The sequence below is a fragment of the Chelon labrosus genome, assembly GCF_963514085.1.
Source record: "Chelon labrosus genome assembly, contig: SCAFFOLD_13_1, whole genome shotgun sequence".
Classification (NCBI taxonomy): Eukaryota; Metazoa; Chordata; class Actinopteri; order Mugiliformes; family Mugilidae; genus Chelon; species Chelon labrosus.
In genome coordinates, this window is record NW_028181779.1 from 108,338 (window position 1) to 128,804 (window position 20,467).

At 42.0% G+C, this 20,467-nt stretch overlaps 2 protein-coding genes across 2 annotated transcripts; one reads left to right on the top strand and one right to left on the bottom strand.

The window, feature by feature from the left end:
* Positions 1-1,122: 1,122 nt before the first annotated feature.
* LOC311509695 (calpain-1 catalytic subunit-like) lies at positions 1,123-10,215 on the bottom strand. The gene is made up of 22 exons (XM_084575119.1): positions 10,111-10,215; positions 8,132-8,378; positions 7,611-7,680; positions 7,405-7,523; positions 7,186-7,319; positions 6,900-7,068; positions 6,682-6,765; positions 6,495-6,580; positions 6,326-6,400; positions 5,149-5,309; positions 4,866-5,035; positions 4,748-4,759; positions 4,129-4,340; positions 3,980-4,019; positions 3,813-3,878; positions 3,564-3,621; positions 3,247-3,311; positions 3,069-3,137; positions 2,909-2,987; positions 2,325-2,438; positions 2,174-2,232; positions 1,123-2,087 (listed from the first exon to the last, which is right to left on the bottom strand). The coding sequence occupies exons 2-22, from the start codon at positions 8,375-8,377 to the stop codon at positions 2,061-2,063; spliced, it is 2,115 nt and encodes a 704-aa protein (XP_084431245.1). The 5' UTR covers position 8,378; positions 10,111-10,215; the 3' UTR covers positions 1,123-2,060.
* Positions 10,216-14,771: 4,556 nt separating this feature from the next.
* LOC311509670 (calpain-2 catalytic subunit-like) lies at positions 14,772-18,169 on the top strand (the record flags this gene model as incomplete). The annotated part of the gene is made up of 14 exons (XM_084575092.1): positions 14,772-15,008; positions 15,110-15,179; positions 15,388-15,506; positions 15,779-15,912; positions 16,019-16,187; positions 16,291-16,374; positions 16,454-16,539; positions 16,629-16,703; positions 16,794-16,954; positions 17,051-17,220; positions 17,302-17,313; positions 17,446-17,657; positions 17,790-17,826; positions 18,033-18,169. 14 exons carry the CDS (start codon positions 14,772-14,774, stop codon positions 18,147-18,149), a joined length of 1,683 nt encoding a protein of 560 aa, XP_084431218.1. The 3' UTR covers positions 18,150-18,169.
* Positions 18,170-20,467: the final 2,298 nt, after the last annotated feature.

A 20,467-nucleotide genomic window follows, 5' to 3' on the forward strand; every position in this document is an offset into this window, starting at 1 on the left:
TTAAAGTAATGATGGGCTGTCGTTTCTCTTTACTTAGCTGATTGGTTCTTGACATAAGCTGAATTCTAACAGTTGTCAAATAGGGCCGTCAGCTGTGTATCAACCTGACATCTGCACAACACAAATGATGATCCTAACCCCAATAAAAAGGCAAGAAATTCCATAAATAAAACTTGACAAGGCACACCTGTGAAGTGAAAACTATTTCAGGTGACTACATCATGAAGCTCACTGAGTGAAGTCCAAGGGTTTGCAGCGTGGTCAACAAAGCAAAGAGTGGCTATTTTGAGGAAATATGAATCATATGTAGAGTTATTTCACACTTTTTTGTTTACTAATTCCATATGTGTTCATTCATAGTTTTGATGCCTTCAATGTAAATTAAAAAAAAATAAAGAAAAACCATTAAATGAGAGGGTGTGACCAAACTTCTGACTGGTAGTGTATGTATATAGGGATGGAATCAAGTTTTTGTCAACATGCTTGGCATTTCACTGAGGCCTCTTTATGCTTACAATAAATATAACCTTTACATTGAATGCATAAGAGTTCCTGGCACAGTTTGAAGAGACAAATGTAGGTCAAGTTTACATTTCTACATGAAAATTACTCAAAAATCTGCCTGGAGTCGGGAAAGTAGACAAAGAGACACCAGTCAAACAAATTAAATTGAAATATTATACTTGTGCATTTCCAAAACATTAATTTTGTTCCTGAACTATTCTATTGTTGAATGATATGTGTGCTTGGGATCGCTGTCTTGCTACATGACCCAGTTTCTCTAAAGATTCAGCTCACGTACAGATGTCCTGATGTTTTCTTTTATTAAATTAAATTTGCTGGTATAATTCAGAATTCATCAGTGATGGAAAGCTATCCCTGGCCCAGTTTTGGTTTTGAAATTAGCTTGTGGTGCACTTACTTTTGTAACTCACAGATATGTAATATTGGCTCATTTTTCCTGAAAACATAAAAACAAATATAATATTTTTGTTTCATTTGATTAGGTTCTCATGGTCTACTGTCAGGACCTATGTGAAAATCCGCTAATGTCGTTAGGCAGAAATCTAGTGTTAAGTCAAGTGTTACTTTAAATTGTTGTGAACACAATGAACAAAGAAAAAGCCTGATCCCTAAGGGGAATATTTATTGAAGGCACAATATACATTCACAACACAAAACACATGACTGGCACATTTTTTTTAAAAAGCTGTCGATAACATCATGGTATTGTGTATAAGGCATTCAGCTCTGTGATTCCTGTAAGTGTCATGTGAGCGAACTGAAATACAGTATTTGTTATTCATGTGAGGCAACTTCACTAGCAGCTTTCTTAAACTAAAATCCCAGTGCAAAATAATAATTATAATAAAAAATTAAACTGAATACAGCTCGCCTGTTTCACGTAAACTCAATAAAAATGTTAATACATTATGGAACAGGTTAAAGTTCAGTACAAAATGGCCAAGTAGTTTGACATCTACATCAAAATGGGTTTGTACTGCCACCTAGAGGTGCACGAATTAAACTACAAACTCAACACTGTTCACTGTTTAAAAATCAGATTTAAAAAAAGGAGAAAACTAAAAGACTTAAAACACCGCAGTAACATTTCTAACACCCTCAGACAGCTTCAGTGAGATTTTAAAATAACAGTAAAATTGTCACTATTACATATTATAATGAATCGGTTGACGTTCATACAGACAGCAAACTAATGTGAAATCATTATGCAACGCACATTATAACGAGTGATTCTCAACATGCACAGGCTCATGCTATTCTTACAGTGATGACGTGTTTATGTTGCACAGTGACTGCTTCATGCTGTAGGTTTGCATAGTGTCTAAAATATGACCAGGACACACTTGGCTTTGTTGGACTTTGGTTTCCTGTAATACAGCTCCTTCGATACTACTGTATTATTTAAGTTGAGGTGTGATGTGTTAAAATGTTCAGCGGGTGGCTAAGGCTGAGGGGTCCTCTGAGCACTGGGTTCACAGCTGTCTGCAGGCACTACACCTTTACTCTCTACCCTCCTCCAAGAAAGATGGTCCTCTTCAACCGCACATTGTCATATAGAGCCACTAGTAACGTGAGAAAGGAAGTCAGAGGAATAGAAGAAAGGGCGACAAAAACGCAAAAAAGAGGTATGTTTTACAACAGAACTCACCTCCGTGAGGTTCATCTCAGCCACTCCTGAACCCTCACTGTCGAACTGCTGGAAAGACCCTGTTAAAAGCAAAGTTTTTACAATTCGTTAACTGTGATGAGTGAACATACATTATACATTCCTAACAACACACAGAGCAATGTGTACTCACTAAACATGGCTTCAAGTTTGACCAGGCAGCAGATGAAGTTGTCAAAGTCAATCATCTCATTCTCTGCATACCGGGCTACCAGAATCTGGTTCAGTCGGTTGTTCAGTTTAAAACCTACAAAGGGATAAAAGTAATTTTGTTTAAGGCTGTAGTTCTCATTTGTGAGTGTGAGTACAATTTATATATATATATACTGATCCACCACAACATTAAGACCACTGACAGGAGAAGTAAATAACATTGACCATCTTGTAACAATACTATGTTCTGCTGGGAAACTTTTGAACCTGGCATTCATGTGTATGTTACTAGACCAGACCAGGCACCCCCACCCCATAGCAATGACACTCTTTGATGGCAGCTGCCCCAATTGATCAAGTATCTGTGGGATGCACTGGAACAAGCCTGATCCACAGAGCCACCCACTAACAATATTCTGTTGCCAGACATCACAGGACACCCTCAGAAGGCCCATGCTCATTCTCTGCTGAGTCACAACTGTTTTGGATGCCTACACAATATCAGGAAGGTGGTCATAATGTTATGCCTGATCAGCGTATATATCAACTTTAAGAAAATCATACCTGCTGCCTCTACGGCAAGTCGCATCTCATACGAGCTCATGGCCCCTGACTTATCGAGGTCAAACTGCCTGAAAATGACCTGAGAGATAAAGACAGAAGCGTAAATGCAGAATGTCTCAGGTGTGTAACGTCACTTTGGCACTGTTATGATTTTACTCACCAGCCACTTTCGGATCTTGTTCCACAGGATCTGAAACTCCACCAGACCTAAACGGGCACTGCCGTCTTTCTGGTAAACACTGTGTCAAGGTATCAAACTACGTACAGTCACTCTTAAATGCATGTTTTTTGTTTTCTAAACAATGGGCTTAACAAGGTTCTTGAGCACAGGAGGATACATCCATTAGGTTGACCATGGTCCTGCATGATTCTGTACTGAAGCCGTCAGTCTTCAGATCTTGGTCTGAAACAGTAAAAGCACTCATGTGAAACACTGGCTAACAACGATACAGTTACAGTTAAAAGACATGAGCATTGCTTGGTGCTGTGAAGTAATTAACAGATGCTGAATCAACCCAGTGTGTTCTGACTTAACAGAATAGAACAGACGGGGAACACTCTGCAGTGGAATCTAATACAGTAATGAGAGATGTACAAGTCATACGCAAACTTTCCAGCAGCTTTGAATTGTACTAAAAATACACAGAAAACTCACGGCGGGAGATGACTCTGTTGAGAATGGTCTTCAGCTCGCGAATGGAAATCTCCATGTCCTGAAAAAGCAAAGGTTAAAAGTTTCTACTTGAAATAAGAACAACTTTTTCTGACTCGCTTTCGTCGTATAACAAGGTCAGTTGTTTAAACAGTTACACTGCAAATGGCACTACCAATACTATTATGTAAAATATTATATTAGCATTTCAGTGAGTGAAAACAAACATACAAATGAGTAAGACAAACATACCTCTCCTGCTAGCTGGGCAAACATGGCCTTAAAGGAGTCATCAATGTTATCTTCAGTTATTTCCTCCTGCATGAAAACAAGAATATTGAAAGAACTAGTGTGAATATCAGAACAGATATTTAATTCAACGCATACTTTAGATTAAAAACAGCGTCACAGATACGTACATCGTCTCCGAAATCAGCAGAAACCTCATCATCCAGTTCTCTGCAGCGGACAAAGACATCCTAAGGTGAGATTTGCTTTTTTGCGACTTACAATTGGTGAAGACACAACATATAAAGTAAGATTAAAAGCAAAATAACGTGTCACGTACTCTGTTTCTGACTGCTTTTCAGTGAAGACCCTGAGGACGAAGTCGGCCTCTTTGCTGGGCTCGAAGGTGGAGGGGACGATGAGGTACTCTCCGGGGGGGAGACGCAGACGCGTGCTCACCTCCCGCAAGTTAATGAAAGTCTCGGAGCGAGCGCACGATGAATGCTTCAAGAAGAAATCTTTCTTCAAATGTACATTCTGGCAGCCTTTGAACTAAAGGAGGTAGAGTAAATGGGTTTAGATGCATTCGCGCACTTTTGTACCTCACATTGCTGCCAACCAATTTACAAAACATTAAAATGGGATGGGAATAAACTTGCAGAATCACAACATCCTTTTTGGATAATGAAGGTAAGTGAATGGATTAGTTTTATAACATCAGTAGTGCTAAGTTTGCCAACTTTCATACAATAAATGTTAAAATCTAAATGTGCAGAAACGAGGGCTAGCTGGAAACAAGTTAAAAGGCTTTTAAAAAGTCTAACATAATTGGTAGAATTGTAAAATATATATGATTTATAAATTATATATTATTATTCTATGGGTGACCTATGGGCCATACATACAATCAAAGTATTTTGGGTTAAATACACAGTGATAGAAAGTGGTGCTCCACTTACTTCTTCTGGAATCTGCAAAGGAAAATATATAAATAAATAAATTAGCTCAGGTTAATTTTTTTTTTTTTTAAAAAACATACTTGCATTGAATAAACAAATCAAATTCAGGTTTTCTCACCTCGTAGAGAGCAAAACCAATGGTATGCATGTCCTGACCCTGGCGGCGATACTTGCGGCGGTCCTTCTGCATGAGGGCCACTAAAAAACTGCACGCCACCTCGTCGTCCTCCGGGTCGTCGTCCTCCTCCAGCAACGTGATCTTGTACTGAGGGTTGATCCAAAACGTGTCTGCACACACATGGTGCACTTGCGTTAGCCCGTTTCATAGCCTCGCTGTGATTTGCTCTAACGAGAAAACTGTACGCTTTGGTTTTATTGTGAGCTATCAAGCTGGGACTCACTGGGATGGTTCCTGCAGCCCCCAGCGGTGCTGCCTCTCCTCCACGTGCCGTAGAACTTCATGGTGTTCCAGTGGCTCATGCTGTCGTCGCTCAGAGCGTCTGGAGTCAAGTTACAGATCTCCAGTCGGGAAAACTGCCTTGAGAACTCACTGAAGGACATCCTGGAAGAGGTGAACACAACTTTGTTGAAAGTGATGTTTCAGTGACCTCTACAGTTGTACTATAATATAACTCCTCTGGTAATTATTACATGGAGTCAAGAGGAGATAGATTACAACATGTTGTATCTTGTTGCTTAACCTGTAAGTGTAAGAACAACATGTTGGGTTAAACATTGATAAATAAGGAGTAATTATATGCCATGTTGAACTCATTTGAGGTCTCATCAACCAGCCCAGTCTTCATGGCTGGCAGTCATTAACTCCTACCTAAATGAACAATTCTCCAACATGTCTATGATACCTCTTATATTCATACATCATACCAGATAACTCACATGTAATAGAACTATTGTCTCTAACAGTTTTATGCCTCTGTGCTCTTGTTTATATTAATTTTCAATCTCTTATGTAACATGCATCAGCTACATCTACTTGTACTTGCATCGTGATTAGATTAGCCACAGCAATACTATTAATAACCCAGTAAGACTACACCGATCAGGCATAACATTATGACCACCTTCCTAATAATGTGTACGTCTCTCTTGCACCTCCAAAACAGGTGTGACTCATCAGGGAATGGACATTTGCCTTCTGAGGGTGTCCTGTGGTGTCTGGCAACAGGATGTTGTTAGTGGGGGTCTTTCGATCCTATGGGTTGAGGAGAGGAGCCTCTGTGGATCATCCCACAGATACTTGATCAGTTTGGGATGTAGGTTGGAGGCCAGGTCATTTTGAGTGAAGAGTTTAACTAACATCCACATGAATCCCAGGTCCAAAAGTTTTCCAGCAGTACATTGCATTGTCACAAGATGGTCAATGTTATTTATACATAATGTTGTGACTGATCGGTGTACATGTATGCTTTAGTCAGATGTATGTATGTATGTATGACAGATGTATGTTTATCTTGTTCCTCCTAAAGCTCTCTTCTCCTCCTCTCCTCTCTCTTTTTCTGTCTCTACCCGACTGGCCTCAAGCTGATGAGTCCCCCCAAATGAGCTGGGACATCTCACCAAAACTCCCCGTCTTCCATCTGCAGATGTAAGTCTTCTCGTTCAGACGGGTCAATCTCGTCCCATTCAGAGGAACTAAAAACGCCAAGACAAAAAATATACGGTAATGAAACAGTAGACAGTAGACAAAAAGGAAGCGTTAGGTACATTTATGCCTGTGCACACTCACTTGTCACTCCAGGCACCAGTCCACTCCACCTGGCCCCAAGGGTTACGTACTCGGATTAGGCGCACCATGCTGCCGCGATAATCCACCTACATACCGGCGTATTGACAGGAAATGTAAAACCACATCTGTCGTATTACAGCATAATCATATAACTGAAGACAGACGACTGAGTCACACAGAAACTGACCTCCTTCAGACCAGTCACGGAATAGGCGTGGCCCTTCACCAGCTTCTTGAACGTAACCGCCTCCATGTCGAAGGCACCGGTGATCTGTATTCGTGTAAAACCATGATTACTTCATCGGAGTATAAATCGAACTGAAATAAATAGAAGTGCTTTTAATATAACTAGCCCTCTGAAGATCTTGCAGTATTGATCTGAGTGCCGGTGTGTTCAGCGCTCACATCGATCGAGCAGCCCAGCAGGGAGCCTCTATCCAGGGCCTTTCCGATGATCCTGTACAGATCTCTAGGGGCGCTGCGGAGCTCATACATCTCAGACACTCCCCCCGTGAAGTCCTCGAACCCTTCGGTGGTGCTTCCTCCGGACAGAGCCTCGTAGGAGCCATTCAGCCTGATGGTGCATTAACCACACACACTTCAGATTGATGGCCATGAACAGCAGCACTTACAGCAGCAAGTGTGAGTGACTATGAACACTGAATAATGTAGAATCTGAACAGGCACATACTTAGCGTAAGCTTTCTCCAAGAGTGCACTCCAGAATTCATTGCCCTCCGCTGAATGGACAAACATGACCTCCCCGTCTTTGACAGGCAACCGGTCGTCAATCACAACGTCCACCCACTCGCCAAACTGCCAGAACTGCAACACAGAGGCAATAATCAAGAACCTCAGTCTATTTAGACTGCGCAGAAGGGGAAAAGAGCAGGTCACGATCTTGCAGAACCTGAAAGTGGAAGATTCCAGCGTAGTCGTCTTGGAAGGACTGGCCGTGCGGCACGACCCGATGAAGAAGCCTCTCGTTCAGGGTGAGAGAGCCGATGGCTGCTAAGAGCCAGCAGTCGCCTGCAAGAGAGAGGAAGCAGTTAAGAACCTGAGTCCATGTTTGTTTGCCTACTGTTTTTCCTTTTAGGATTAAAATTAAGGACTCACCCAGCGCTCCCTGACAGATGTCTGTCCTGGTTGCACCACCCACAATGAACTGAGGGTCATCTGTCAGCTCCTGTGGAGAAGCGTGATCTTTTCAGAATTCAGACAATTTGAGATATTTCACAATCCGCTTTGAGGTGTCACGTCTGTCAAACAGTTGCTCCTCTTGCGTGCGTACGTTGACTTCATGCGTTTTGATGAGTAAACAAATGTCACAGCGAGGGGAGTGGTCAGAAAATGCCATGAGACGCCAACAGCTGCAGTGGTCTGAGGAGTTTCCTGCCTCTACTTGTCCAGTTCTGCCCGAGCTGTCTTGAGTTTGCAGACGTGAACTGTGTCACTGATATTTTTGTTTATATGATGAGTTCCAGACATCATCAGGAACAGTCAAAACAACATACCAGCTGTAAAATATTTCTTAAGAAGCATTCAAAACAGTCATGAATCTATTTCTATCTTTAGCTCTGGCTGTGTGCAGTAACTACTAACATCAAGCACATCATTATCTTTTCTGCGTCTCTCACCGTCGGCCTCTTCCACTCCACATCCCGAGTTTTAGAGGAGTAGGGGGCGAGTTCCTTGAAGCCCAGAGATGGAGGCTCCGCGGGGAAGCAGGGGTCCTCGAACAGGCACCCGGACTCCACACACTGTTGCTTCAGGGCCTCGTAGTCCTGGCTGGCGAAGGGCACAGCGTGGTCGTTGGAGCCCATGCCTTCTGCCCGGAGCCTGTTGGCGTATATACTCGCAGATATCCCTTCAGCTGGATACATACTGGTGCAAGATAAAAATATGGAGCCGGTGGGTGGGTATGCACGGTGCCATCTATAAATAACGGCACGCTAATCAGTGGCACAGCGTTGTCTAAGAGTCTAACAGCTCAGCAATCAGGGGTGGGAGTGCGTTTAGAAAAAAAAAACAACGATTAACTGGTAACCCCGTGTTTGACAAGACAGGGAGTCTGTATTACGCAGTTAGACTGAAAGTAGTGCAAAGCCAAAACACTGAATAACTGAGGTCAAGTCCTTTCTATTCTATTCTGATTGCTCATTTCTTTTTAAAAGTTTGCATTAAATCACTGCATTTCATATTTACATACTTAATATATTTAAATTTGCATTCAGGCCAACAAAATAATTACTAAATAAAGGGTTCAGCATTTTTCCTCCAATCTCAAACAGATAACAGTGTTAAATAAAGAATAAATTATTAAACAATTCACAGATTTTTTGATTTTTTTTTAGTAGTGAAGGGATCCTGACCTCAGTATTTTCACAGTCCGGGGTACAGCAAAAAGACAATCCTGCAAATATTAATATTTTAGGCCACAACAATACTATTAATACTATTAGTTTTACTTTGATTTTTTTTTTTTTTTTTTTTTTTGTAGTGTATTACTTTAACAGAAGTAAAAACAAGCCCAGCAGGAAAAAAAAAAACAGACAGAACGAATGTAAAGAAAAGTGATTATGGAGTAATGCGAGACGAGAATCATCACCACGATGAACACAACAAACCTGGGAACAACAAAAGAAGGGTTAGAAATAGGATACCTTGTCTGTATGGGCTGGCTGAGAGGGAGAATGAGAGAAAAATAAAGAGAGAGAAAAGGGTCACTTATTGATGCGTTTGCATCGTTTGGCAAAGATAAAGTGGTTTCGAACCACTTAGAGCCTCACGCGGTCATGTTAGCTGCAATCCACTCGTTTATATGCACTTTCTTCCAGTTAAAAACAACCTACTATATCCAGAACAAGACTCTTAAGTTGTCCCTTTCTGAATCCCTGCTAGAAAAACTGTGACGCCTCTTTTGTCCACTGGAAAGGAATCCTCATGAAGCCAGATTGGTAAACAGAGCAGGCCCTAAAAGCAGGAGGGGGAAAACTTGGATGAGGGATTGTGTTGGTGTTTAGGGTCGGTCCCCCCCGACTCTGAGGCCCCTCACAGTCTGCAGGAATGTCCCTCTGCTCTGTCAAATAGAGGAGACAAAAGAGATACCTCTATTTTGCCCCAATAGACGGCGAAAAGCTGATCCATGCAGTACTGGGATGATGAGGTCATAACACAGGACTTCAACCTCAACAATCCTCCTAAAAATCTTCTCTGTCAAATGTCTTCTCTGCTCTGGAAAGTAACGCAGCACACACACAGCAGTGCAAACTCCTCTTTGAATTCATAGGCCTGTTACTTTCAGAGTCCGTCTGGCATGGCTCAGACTGTTTACAGCACCTGCTCTAAAAGTACAAGTAGGCCTGTTCTCAAGCGCACCGGCCTGCAGTCTGCTTCAAAGATTTCAGATCACACTCATCCTGCTCTGAATGTAACAGCTGATTCGAGCCAATGAGCGTGAGTCTGACAGCCGTAACCTGTATTATTAAAGCCACTGCTTGCAGTATAATAAATCCAAACACTGTGGCCCGCAGCACTGCAATCAAAACCGTTAACCTCAAAGCTGCCTACGTGAAAGGATTCATTCAAAGAAAACGAGCAGAGCGACTGCACTCACCACCGCTTGAAAGGGAACTCTTTCAAAATAAATCGCGTGTTGATAATTGCGTGAATCTGTTAAATCTGTGGCGGGGGGGTGTTTGGTAAAGGGTGCAGGTCCAGCCCCAATGATCCAGCCCTCTCTCTGCTGCTCTGCTGCACACACACTCACACACACGGCGGGCACACAGTGCAGAAAGACCAGCCTGCACTAGGAGGAGGAGTGGCCACGGCTCACAGGCAATACCTCACTCTGCCGCTAGAGGCGCAAAAGACGGCTGTGGTCATAAATGATATGAAAATTATAGAGAAATATAAAGTTATTGCATAGTAGAGTCATTCATTTGAATTGTCACAATGAGACAATGAATTTACAAACCTGGCACAATCAGTATGAGCTTTGAAAAACTAGCAAGCAGTCCTCCTCCCTCAGAACTGAGTGAATCCCAAACGCAAGATAATACTGTAGATATCATGTCTGTTTTATGGTATGTAAAAACTAAAAGTGTGCAGCATGTTTAGCTTAAGTGCAGGCTACATGAAACTTAAATCAAACCTGCTATCATAAGTAAATTAATGCCACATGAGTTATTTCTCTTTAGCTCACGTATTTATTCTGATAAAACTGAAAGAGGAAATGTTAGCGCACAAATAAAAAACTGTCCTCGCCATGAAGGTTAATGATAAGCTCACATAAAATTGTAAGCTGGGTGGAATTCAATTCAAATATCAATGCTCTGGATAAACCCAACATGACATTGCACAACGGCTGCGTATCACCTGAGAGATAAAGTGCGTAAATGGCTGCAAAGGTTAAAGATCTCAGATGATAGACAAACATGATTAGGTTACGATCCCTTGTTTGGTTATGATGCAGCCATGGGTTTAGAGTGTCATGTGATGTTTGTTGAATGGTTTAAGAGTTTTTGGAAACTAAATTATATGTTTGTTTTTGTTTTTAATCAACAGGAAAGGAGGAAAGGAGCAGAATGTGTGTGCCTTTATATATGTCTTAAATATTACATTTTCTTGGAGTTCTTGTTCTGGTGAATCTGCCTCGAGGAACATGAATTATACAGAATAAGCCACTAAATAAGAACTGAAGTGAAGGCGTGAACATCGCTGCAAGAGGCCAACTAGGCGTCAATGCATCAAGTGTGATGTTCGTACATGAACACACACCCATTTCCAGCCAAATTTAGATCACTTTTGGTTATTCCACATTAAAATCATCCCTTTCCGTGCTCATTTGAGGTGGGTGGAGAACAGGCTGTAAATATGTTATGGTATCAGTGCGCACCACAGACACGATTTTGCAACTCATGGTGGGTTGTTTTGTCGCTGTCAGTCATCAGACCACACCTAATGTGGAAAAGAACTCTAGACATTCAGTGTTCAGGGGCTTTTAAGCTACTCAGATCAATATTTTTATATCTATAACCGTGGATTAAATGAATATGTAGAACGCAATCAGAGGCGAGTTGGTGCATTTAAGGGTCCTGTACCTGTGTCACGTGGGTTTCACCACTGACCCGTCTTTAGAGGACTGGTATTCATGCCAATAGGTGACGTGAACACAGATCCTGACGTATTCTTTGACCTGGAAATAAATTTTGGACCCATTTTCAGCAAGACACATGTCTTCCAAACACCGTGACACTAATTGAATCAGGGGAAAATGTACTTTTGCTATTAGCTGTTTTGTCTAGATAACAGTACATGCATAATTGATCAGTTGTGATGCCGCAAAAGTCAATAATTTTTTCTACCAATGCTGAGATTACTTTATATCCATAATGAAGAAGCTATATGAGCAGATAGACTGCTGAATGCACTTAATTCATTTGTGTTATTTAATTAAAATGATGTTATTAGTATATATCATTATGTTATGTGTGCGTCTGTAAAGATTCCCAGTCATCCAGTCGCAGTATATCCATAAACAAAGCCAAGGGATTTCCCCTTTCACAACTCATCCAAGTGGCTTCTCCTGTTCGACTGGTGTGGAGTTTAGGTTTATATGTGGAACATCAGTGGGTGGCGCCCACGTCTGTTAACGACCGTATACCAGCTACAGGAAGATGTTCAGATCATTCTGGGTGGTGGCCCACTTTTTAACAATTAGTGGTTATCTAACTACCCTCTAAATGCATGAGAGTATCTGGATGTTAACAGACCCTTGGAGGACACCGCCCGCGGGTATTCATAATAAAAGCCTGAACTAATTTAGAACTGAAGAAGCCACTTGAATAAGTGGTGAAAAGTCTAAAATTTAAACAAGTCCAGTTTTCTTTGTTTTAGCTTTGTTTTATGACATTGCACGTGTAGTTATCTGTCATGTTTGACTCTCATTATGTAAAATGTTTAGTTCTCCATTTTTGTGCCTGTGTCAGGCTGCATCCTGCTGGCCATCAAGGAGTGTCATTGCCACATCAATGTCAATGCCACGTCTAAAAGTTTCCCAGCAAAACACTGAATTGTCACAAGATGGTCATCAAACGCGGAATTCAACTGTGACATTAGGGCTTCCAACATATTCCATATCTGTAGATCTCTTATCACTGATATGAAAATTATGAAAATTATGCAAATATTCTATATAGGTGACAGTTCTTTTAAAAAGATTTAGAGTCTATTTCCATGTTGGGTGTAATTGGATGGTGTGTGTAATCCTTAAATAACACAGTGCTTATATGTACTAGGGATGGCTCGATCCGATACTTAGGATCGGTATCAGCCCGATATTGGTCAAAATTTCAGGATCGAATATCGAAAAAAATAACTATAGCCCGTCCGATCCGATACCCAAATGCTCATCTTAACTTTGCGCGACATGCCGTAAACAGAGAGCAGCTGCTGCAAGCGTGTGTAAACGGAACCTCGTGACAGTGAATTAGCCTATCGCTCTTATCATGTCCGCTGTGTGGAGTTACTTTGCACGCAAGGAAGAGAAATGTAAAACAGCCGAATGCAACTTGTGCAACGCGAGTGTCTCAAGGGGTGGCAGCAGCACTGGACGTGTTTGTGACAGTTATTTAAAGTTAGCAGTCACTTAGCAGGGGTGCCCATTACGTCGATCGCGATCGACCGGTGCGGGTAGATCGCGTTAGCCTGGCTCCGCCTGCCCACGTACTTCCGCTCATTTGCAGAGAGTCTGGTATCCAGGCTAAGATCGCGTGCCATTGGAAAAAATAAAATGTTTTAGATGTTAGTCTGGCTTAACAATTAACTGTTCCACCTCTAAAACAAACAGCAAGACAAACGTTCATCTTTATTTATTTTACTTTATATTTGCAACACATCCACAGCCACGCACAACTTCAACCACAACAACTCAAGACTACCGTCTTTCTTAAAGAGACAGCGCTATTTTTCTAAAGGTGCAGTGCACCAATTTTTCTTGATAAAAATAAAAACAAAGATGGATGGAGCTTTTAACACTGTAGCAACAATTAATATGACTTAGGATAGGTAGATCACTTTGACTTGGTCACTGTAAAAGCAGCTTGCAAGCCAGAAAAGTGTGGGCACCCCTGTCCTATAGTCTTCAATGGAACATTGGAACTAAGTCCATTCTATATCTAGTTTGATATGGGTGTTTTACATACAGTTCAACCCCAGAGGTTACATGTGAAAGAAGAAACATTCAAGTTTGCAGTTTGCACTGATGTGAAGTTTAAATAAAGAGCTTATGGCTTTAGGCACATTGTGGGCTGTTTTATTTCTTCCCTTAGGGGAGCAGAATATTTGTTGCACAGTTTGACCATAGTGTTTAGATGTCCATATTAAGCAAAGTACATCTATACAAACTATATGTATCATAAACAACTTAACAGAGGAGAAAAGAAGGTATCGGATTGATATCGGTATCGGCAGATACTCCAAATTGCAGTATCGGTATCGGACATGAAAAAGTTGGATCGAGCCATCCCTAATATGTACTTATGTTTTCTATACACGAATCATGTAATCACAAAATAAACATGATATCAAAGACTTTTTCTTTCGTGTAACTGTTGAACTAAGTGTCTTTAAGACCTGTTTGATTAAGGCTCAGCTTTACAGTAATCAGGATAGAGGATGTGAGCACAGAATCAGGATATAAAGTCAAACCTGCTGGCTGCTTCCCAAATTGCACTGTCACTGATATTTTTAATCCTAATCCGTTGAGCAGCTGCTTCTTATATATATCACATACATATAATCTCTTCTTGTACACCTCTGTTGTAGGAAAATACCTCTATTTTTTATTTATCTTTTGCCACGTCTATTGTTTAATATTACAAAATATAAGCCAAGCAAATAGCAGAAGACAATAAATGTGAAGCATTTCCCACAACACAGACACTTATGCATGCAATGGTAGTGGGGCTTCAAATTACCTTTAGGTGTGTCTCTGTTTGTGTTTCATTTGTAGTCACGGACATTTCAATATGGATTTGCCTAGGGTTGCAGCTGCCTGCTCAGGTTCATCTTACCTGTTCACTGGATGGCCCTCCCTCTCTGTGGTTCAATATCACATCACCTGTGGCAGATATAAAGGAGACAAAGGAAGGACTGGATCCTGTGTATCCTGGTGGAAGACCAGCTCACAAGTCAGCACAGCTCAACTGAAAAAGAGGGACATCCAATCCCCACCGTCCAAGTAGTCGAAAATACTGCACCAACTGAGAGGTAAGGATGACTTCCACGGCAGGTCGACTGGCCCATCAGCAGGAGAGGGAAAAAGGAATTGGGACCAACGAGAATCCAGTAAAGTTCTCCCAGCAGGATTATAAGACTTTGCGGCAGCAGTGTCTGGAGAGTGGACGCCTGTTTGAGGACAACTGCTTTCCAGCTGAGCGCAAGTCCCTGGGCTACGACAAGTTAGGGCCTTACTCATCAAAGACCAGGGATGTCGTTTGGAAGAGGCCAATGGTAAGAAGACAAATACAGTTTGTACAACAATTAGAGTATTTCTTGTAGGGAAATTTATCAAAATTTACTCAAAAGTGTCCAACTTTTGCGATAATCTGTAGGAGCTGTGTTCCAACCCAAACTTCATTGATGATGGAGCCACAAGGACGGATATTTGTCAAGGTGCTCTGGGTAAGTGTGAGGAAAAAGGATGAATAACTCAAAGAGGGCTTTGTAATGCACATTCACAAACATCCCAGTAGAGAAACCCTCTATCCATCTACCTTTAATCTTAAACAAGAAAGAGGTTTGTTGGCAAATGCTCTTTACAGGTAAACACCCCAATGGTACCGGATCTCAGAGGATGTGGTCATGTACTGTATCTGCCCTTACTGTGCAGGTGACTGCTGGCTCCTGGCTGCATTAGCCTCTCTGACTCTGGACCAGCGGATCTTGGCCCGTGTGGTGCCTCCTGGGCAGAGTTTCACCAAAGATTATGCTGGAATATTTCACTTTAAGGTGAGATAAAGGCCTTTCTCGTTGGATCACTGATACCTACCATTACCACTTTGATTAATAATTCAGCAATGGTCTTGTGCTTGCAAACAAACTTTCACCAGTCCATGTGGCCGGTAAGAAAAAATACGGTCATGTTGATTTTAAGACAAACTGTGAAAGCCGCAGCTAAAACATACAACCCAAGGTATCAGAGTTGAGTCACAATGCAGGACAGCTGAATGACTGCAGAGGATTTGATGTTGACTTTACTGACAGAAGTGTCTTCTGTTCAGTTCTGGCAGTTTGGCGAGTGGGTGGACGTGGTTGTTGATGACCGCCTGCCCACCAGAGATGGAAAGTTGCTGTTTGTTCAATCAGCAGAAGGCTCAGAGTTTTGGAGTGCTCTGCTGGAAAAGGCCTATGCTAAGTAAGGATTATTCCTCTTCTATATCTTGCATCATCCAAACCTCAATGTGCGTTAAATGCACAGTGCTGACACAGCCAGTCTATTCACATCCCTCTGTGTCCTGCAGAGTCAACGGCTGCTATGAGGCCCTGTCAGGAGGGAACACTATCGAGGGTTCTGAGGATTTCACCGGCGGAATTGCAGAAATTTACGATCTAAAGAAGGCGCCACCTAATCTCTTTCAAATCATTAAGAGGGCCCTGAGGCTGGGTTCACTGCTGGGTTGCCCTATTGACGTAAGTCTTATTTTCGTAGGGATTTACATGACAATCGTTTGTGTAAATCAAACTCCCAAAAAGACATCCACTGATTGGAAAATTTAACTTGGGGTGCTTTCAGATCACCAGCGTCTATGAGACAGAGACAATTACAGATCTGAAACTTGTAAAAGGACATGCATACTCACTGACTGGTGCAGAAGAGGTATGTGAAATATCTTGTGTTTTTCACGATGCTGCGTACAAATTGCTTTCAATTGCAAAGCCTTACTTTCTCCTTCTAGGTTAATTTCCAAGGCAAACTGGTTGAGCTGGTCCGTGTCAGGAACCCATGGGGTAAGGTGGAGTGGACAGGGGCTTGGAGTGATGGGTACGTTGTCATATTACGTATCCACGAACCATCAATCACCACCGATTAATGTCAAGATTTTCCAACAAAACATGTCTTATCAAAAATAGATCCAGCGAGTGGAACTACGTGATTCGAGACGATAAGTCAAAACTGAACCATGTGGGTGAAGATGGAGAGTTTTGGTAACAGTCTTTCACCTTTTATTTAGCAAATAAGCTCTTTAATCACCAAAGCTATTGAGTCGTAGGTGAGAAATGCTTTCCTCTCCCTAGGATGTCGTATTCAGACTTCATCAGACAGTTCTCCAGGCTGGAGATCTGCAACTTGACCCCAGACACGCTCATGAGCGATGACGTGGGCCACTGGAACCATTACCAGTTTGAAGGGATGTGGAGGGTCGGCTCCACCGCTGGCGGCTGCCTTAATAACTCAGGTTGATAACAAAAAAAAAAATCCTGCGTGTCAGAGCAAGAGGCCACTCTAAGCTGCTTCATAATAAAGAAGACATATTTTTGTGTGTCTGTTCCAGCCACATTCGCATCCAATCCTCAGTTTATGGTGTGTCTGGAGGATGTGGATGATGATCCCCTAGATGGAGAGGACGGATGCACCTTTCTGGTGGGGCTGATGCAAAAGGATGGACGTCAGCAGAGGAGGCTTGACCGCACCCTTGAGACCATTGGCTTTGCTATTTATAAAGTATCTTTGAATATTTTTTATTTCATTTCATTTTTTGAAAACAACCGACTGATTTGTTAAAATATTTTCCGTTTTTTTCAGGTCCCGGATGAGGTTCGTATCTTTTCCTTTACTTAAATGTGAAATGCAAACCACATGTCACAGCATGCGTTGCTTGACTGCACTGTAAATCTCTGCTGCTGTTTGATTTGCCGGCAATAAAACCATTCCCTTGTCAATCTGCAGTACAAGGGCAGCAGCAATGTCCACCTGGGTCCTGACGTCCTGCTGCGACAGAGACCTGTGGCCAAGAGCAGCACCTTCATCAACACGCGTGAAGTGTGCGACCGCTTCAAGCTCCCCCCGGGAGAATATGTCATCATTCCTTCGACCTTCCACCCTCACAAGAACGGACGTTTCATTCTCAGGGTGTTCTCGGAGAAGACGGCTGAAACCAGGTACCTGTGGCTGAGACATTCTAGTTAATGCAGCCATCTAGTGGACAAAGCTAAAAATCCAGCTAGTTTTTTCTTTTGTGTACATGTTATTTTTATGCACTTCAACAAGTTATGCATTTCTGTTTATTTTAGTCCACTGGAGGAGGATATTAATGCTGAAATATTGGAGGTAAGAAAGTGCTTGTGCTTTAAAATAACTTTTTAAAGATATCCTTTTTCTTTCCACTTTTGTGTTATGACTAAACGGACTGTGTCAGATTAAACTTCAAATGCTTAACATACTATAAACTAAACTGGACCATATTCCAAAGTGCCTCAAATCCAAAGAGTCTTTGCTTTCATTTTTTTACATTCATCTGCATCTTTCTTTCACAGGAGAAGATATCTGAAAGTGGCGTTGTTACGACTTTCGCCGGTGCATGTATGGGGTTGGTGTCTTTGGTTGTTCTGTTTTCGTTATGTGCAGTAGGTGTGCGCAGTGCCCGGAGGTGAGTCCGGTCCTGGCTCCCGATTGGCTGCAGCATGGAGCTCCGGCATATATAAAAGGCCAAGATGGCGGGCTGGTGCTGGCAGCAGGCAAATTCCTCATCTCCCAACCGGCCACCGCTTTTGCTTGTTTGTTGCTTATGAGTTTTGTTAGCAGTGTTGGGTATAGTTACTTTGGAAAGTAGTTAAACGTTACCATCAATTAAAAGTAATCCGTTACGTTACAGCGTTACCTATGAATAAAAGTAACGAGTATGCGTTACCAAAAATTAAAAGCCGTTTGCAGCGCCTCGCACATGCTGCAACTCAGCGACACACAGCCTCCTTTAAATGCACCGAGAAGTCCTGACAATGAATAACGTCATTCATCCAACCAAATTAACTCTGCAGTATAACAATACCAGGGTGATAGAGTGGTGCTTGGATACAAGATGTTTTTTTTAAATTGGAAGTGGAATTTTTTGCGGTCGACAGAAGCTTTTCACCAATGCAGAGTGTGCATTTTACCGTTATGTTGTCCTTGTCCTTCTCGCTGGCGAATTGAAAATAATGTGCGTACTTCCACGATTCAAAAGCTGTCCTCTCTGCCATCTTGCCGGCGGTTCGAAAACACTCACACACACGCACAGGTAACATAGGTCAGCAGGACACAGACGCATCATCACAGCGCTGCGCCTCCGCTGACACATCCGCAGGTGGCAGTACTGTCTGACAAAAAGCAGGCTGCAGTCGGAATTTTTCTTTCCTTATCCGGAGTAATTCTTAAAGTAACGGATTACTTTTTTTAAAAAATAACGAAGTTACTTTGTAACGCGTTACCCACAACACTGTTTGTTAGTTGTTCATTTAGTTTGAGTAGGAAGGGTGGACTGCCAATTGCGTTACCTTCTTTTCTCCTGTTTATTTAATTAGGGAGTAACGGGTTAAGTGTTTTGTCCTTTGTTTGTATTTGTTATGTTATCTGATTTATTTCTAAGTAGGGTTGTTTTGTTTGTTATTTTGGCCTTAGTCCACCCCGAAGATACCATCCACTCATTGTTATAAATAAATTCTTTCTACATTGGATTCAGTAGTGTCTTGGTGGCTACTTGGAACTTGGGGAAGATGGGGGCCTTAAATCATGTTGTGTCCTAGACACCCCTAGATGGGGCATAACAGAAGTGGATCCTCATTTCAAGCAGATTTCCAGCTCTTCAGATTTTCGGCGATACAGGTTGGGTAACGTGAGAAATGACAGCAAATCAAACATTTAAACGTTCCTGAGGTGGATTTATAATTAAAATTCAAATAATAACAAGCACGTTTCAAACAGGACACGGAGGTGTTAGTCTTTGAACTGGTGAAAATCTTGAACATCGTCTCTCACCGTAAGTGGAACGAAAATGGATTCTATTCTACACAGCCTCTTTGTATTGACGTACATATTGTACTGTGCTATATTGTTTTTTTCATATAGGGTCTGACATCAAGGCAGATGGATTCAGCCTTGAGACAGGTCGCCTTATTGTCAGTCTGCTGGACGTAAAGTCGAAGGCACAGATTCTGTAGATTGTGCTGCTCCAAATATGCCAACATTTACGGTGGCACTACATCCTTGAAGATGCATTTGTTTTGCATGGTGAGCTATTTTATGAGCCTTAATGTTCTCCAGAAAGAACATTAAGGATGAAAGTGCCAAGCTGGGATTGATAGAATTCCACGTGCTTTGGAACAAAATCCAAAAATACTTGGTAAGATGTGACTGATGTGGTTTCAAAAGAACGCTGGCTGTGCTGGAGCTCCTGGATGCATCTGCTAACGCGCTACTGTGCGGGTCATGCAGGAGATTTTCAAGACTCACGACACAGACACCATGAAGTAAAGTGCTTTATTTTGTCATTATACAGCTTACAACAAAATTACATGGTCGGATGGAGGGTTAGTCCTGAGCCACTGCGCGCTGCCACTGTGAGCCAGCCTGACCCGGCGCCTAGCACCCATGTTTTTGGTGATGGGAGGAAACCAGAGTGAGAACATGCAAACTCCACACAGAATGGCCCTGAGAATCAAACTCTCTCCGCACCCAGGATTTGAACCGAGGACCTTCTTGCTGTGAAGCACCAGCACTATACCCACTGTGCCACTGAGCTCCCATCAGATGAGAGATGCCGCCACTAAAGCGGATGGCAATATAATAATAATAACTAAATAAAGGGTTCAGCATCTTTCCTCCAATCTCAAACGGATAAACCTGATGTTAAACAATTCACAGATTTTTTGATTTCTGAGTAGTGAAGGGATCCTGACCTCAGTATTTTCACAGTCCGGGGTACAGGCCAGCAAAA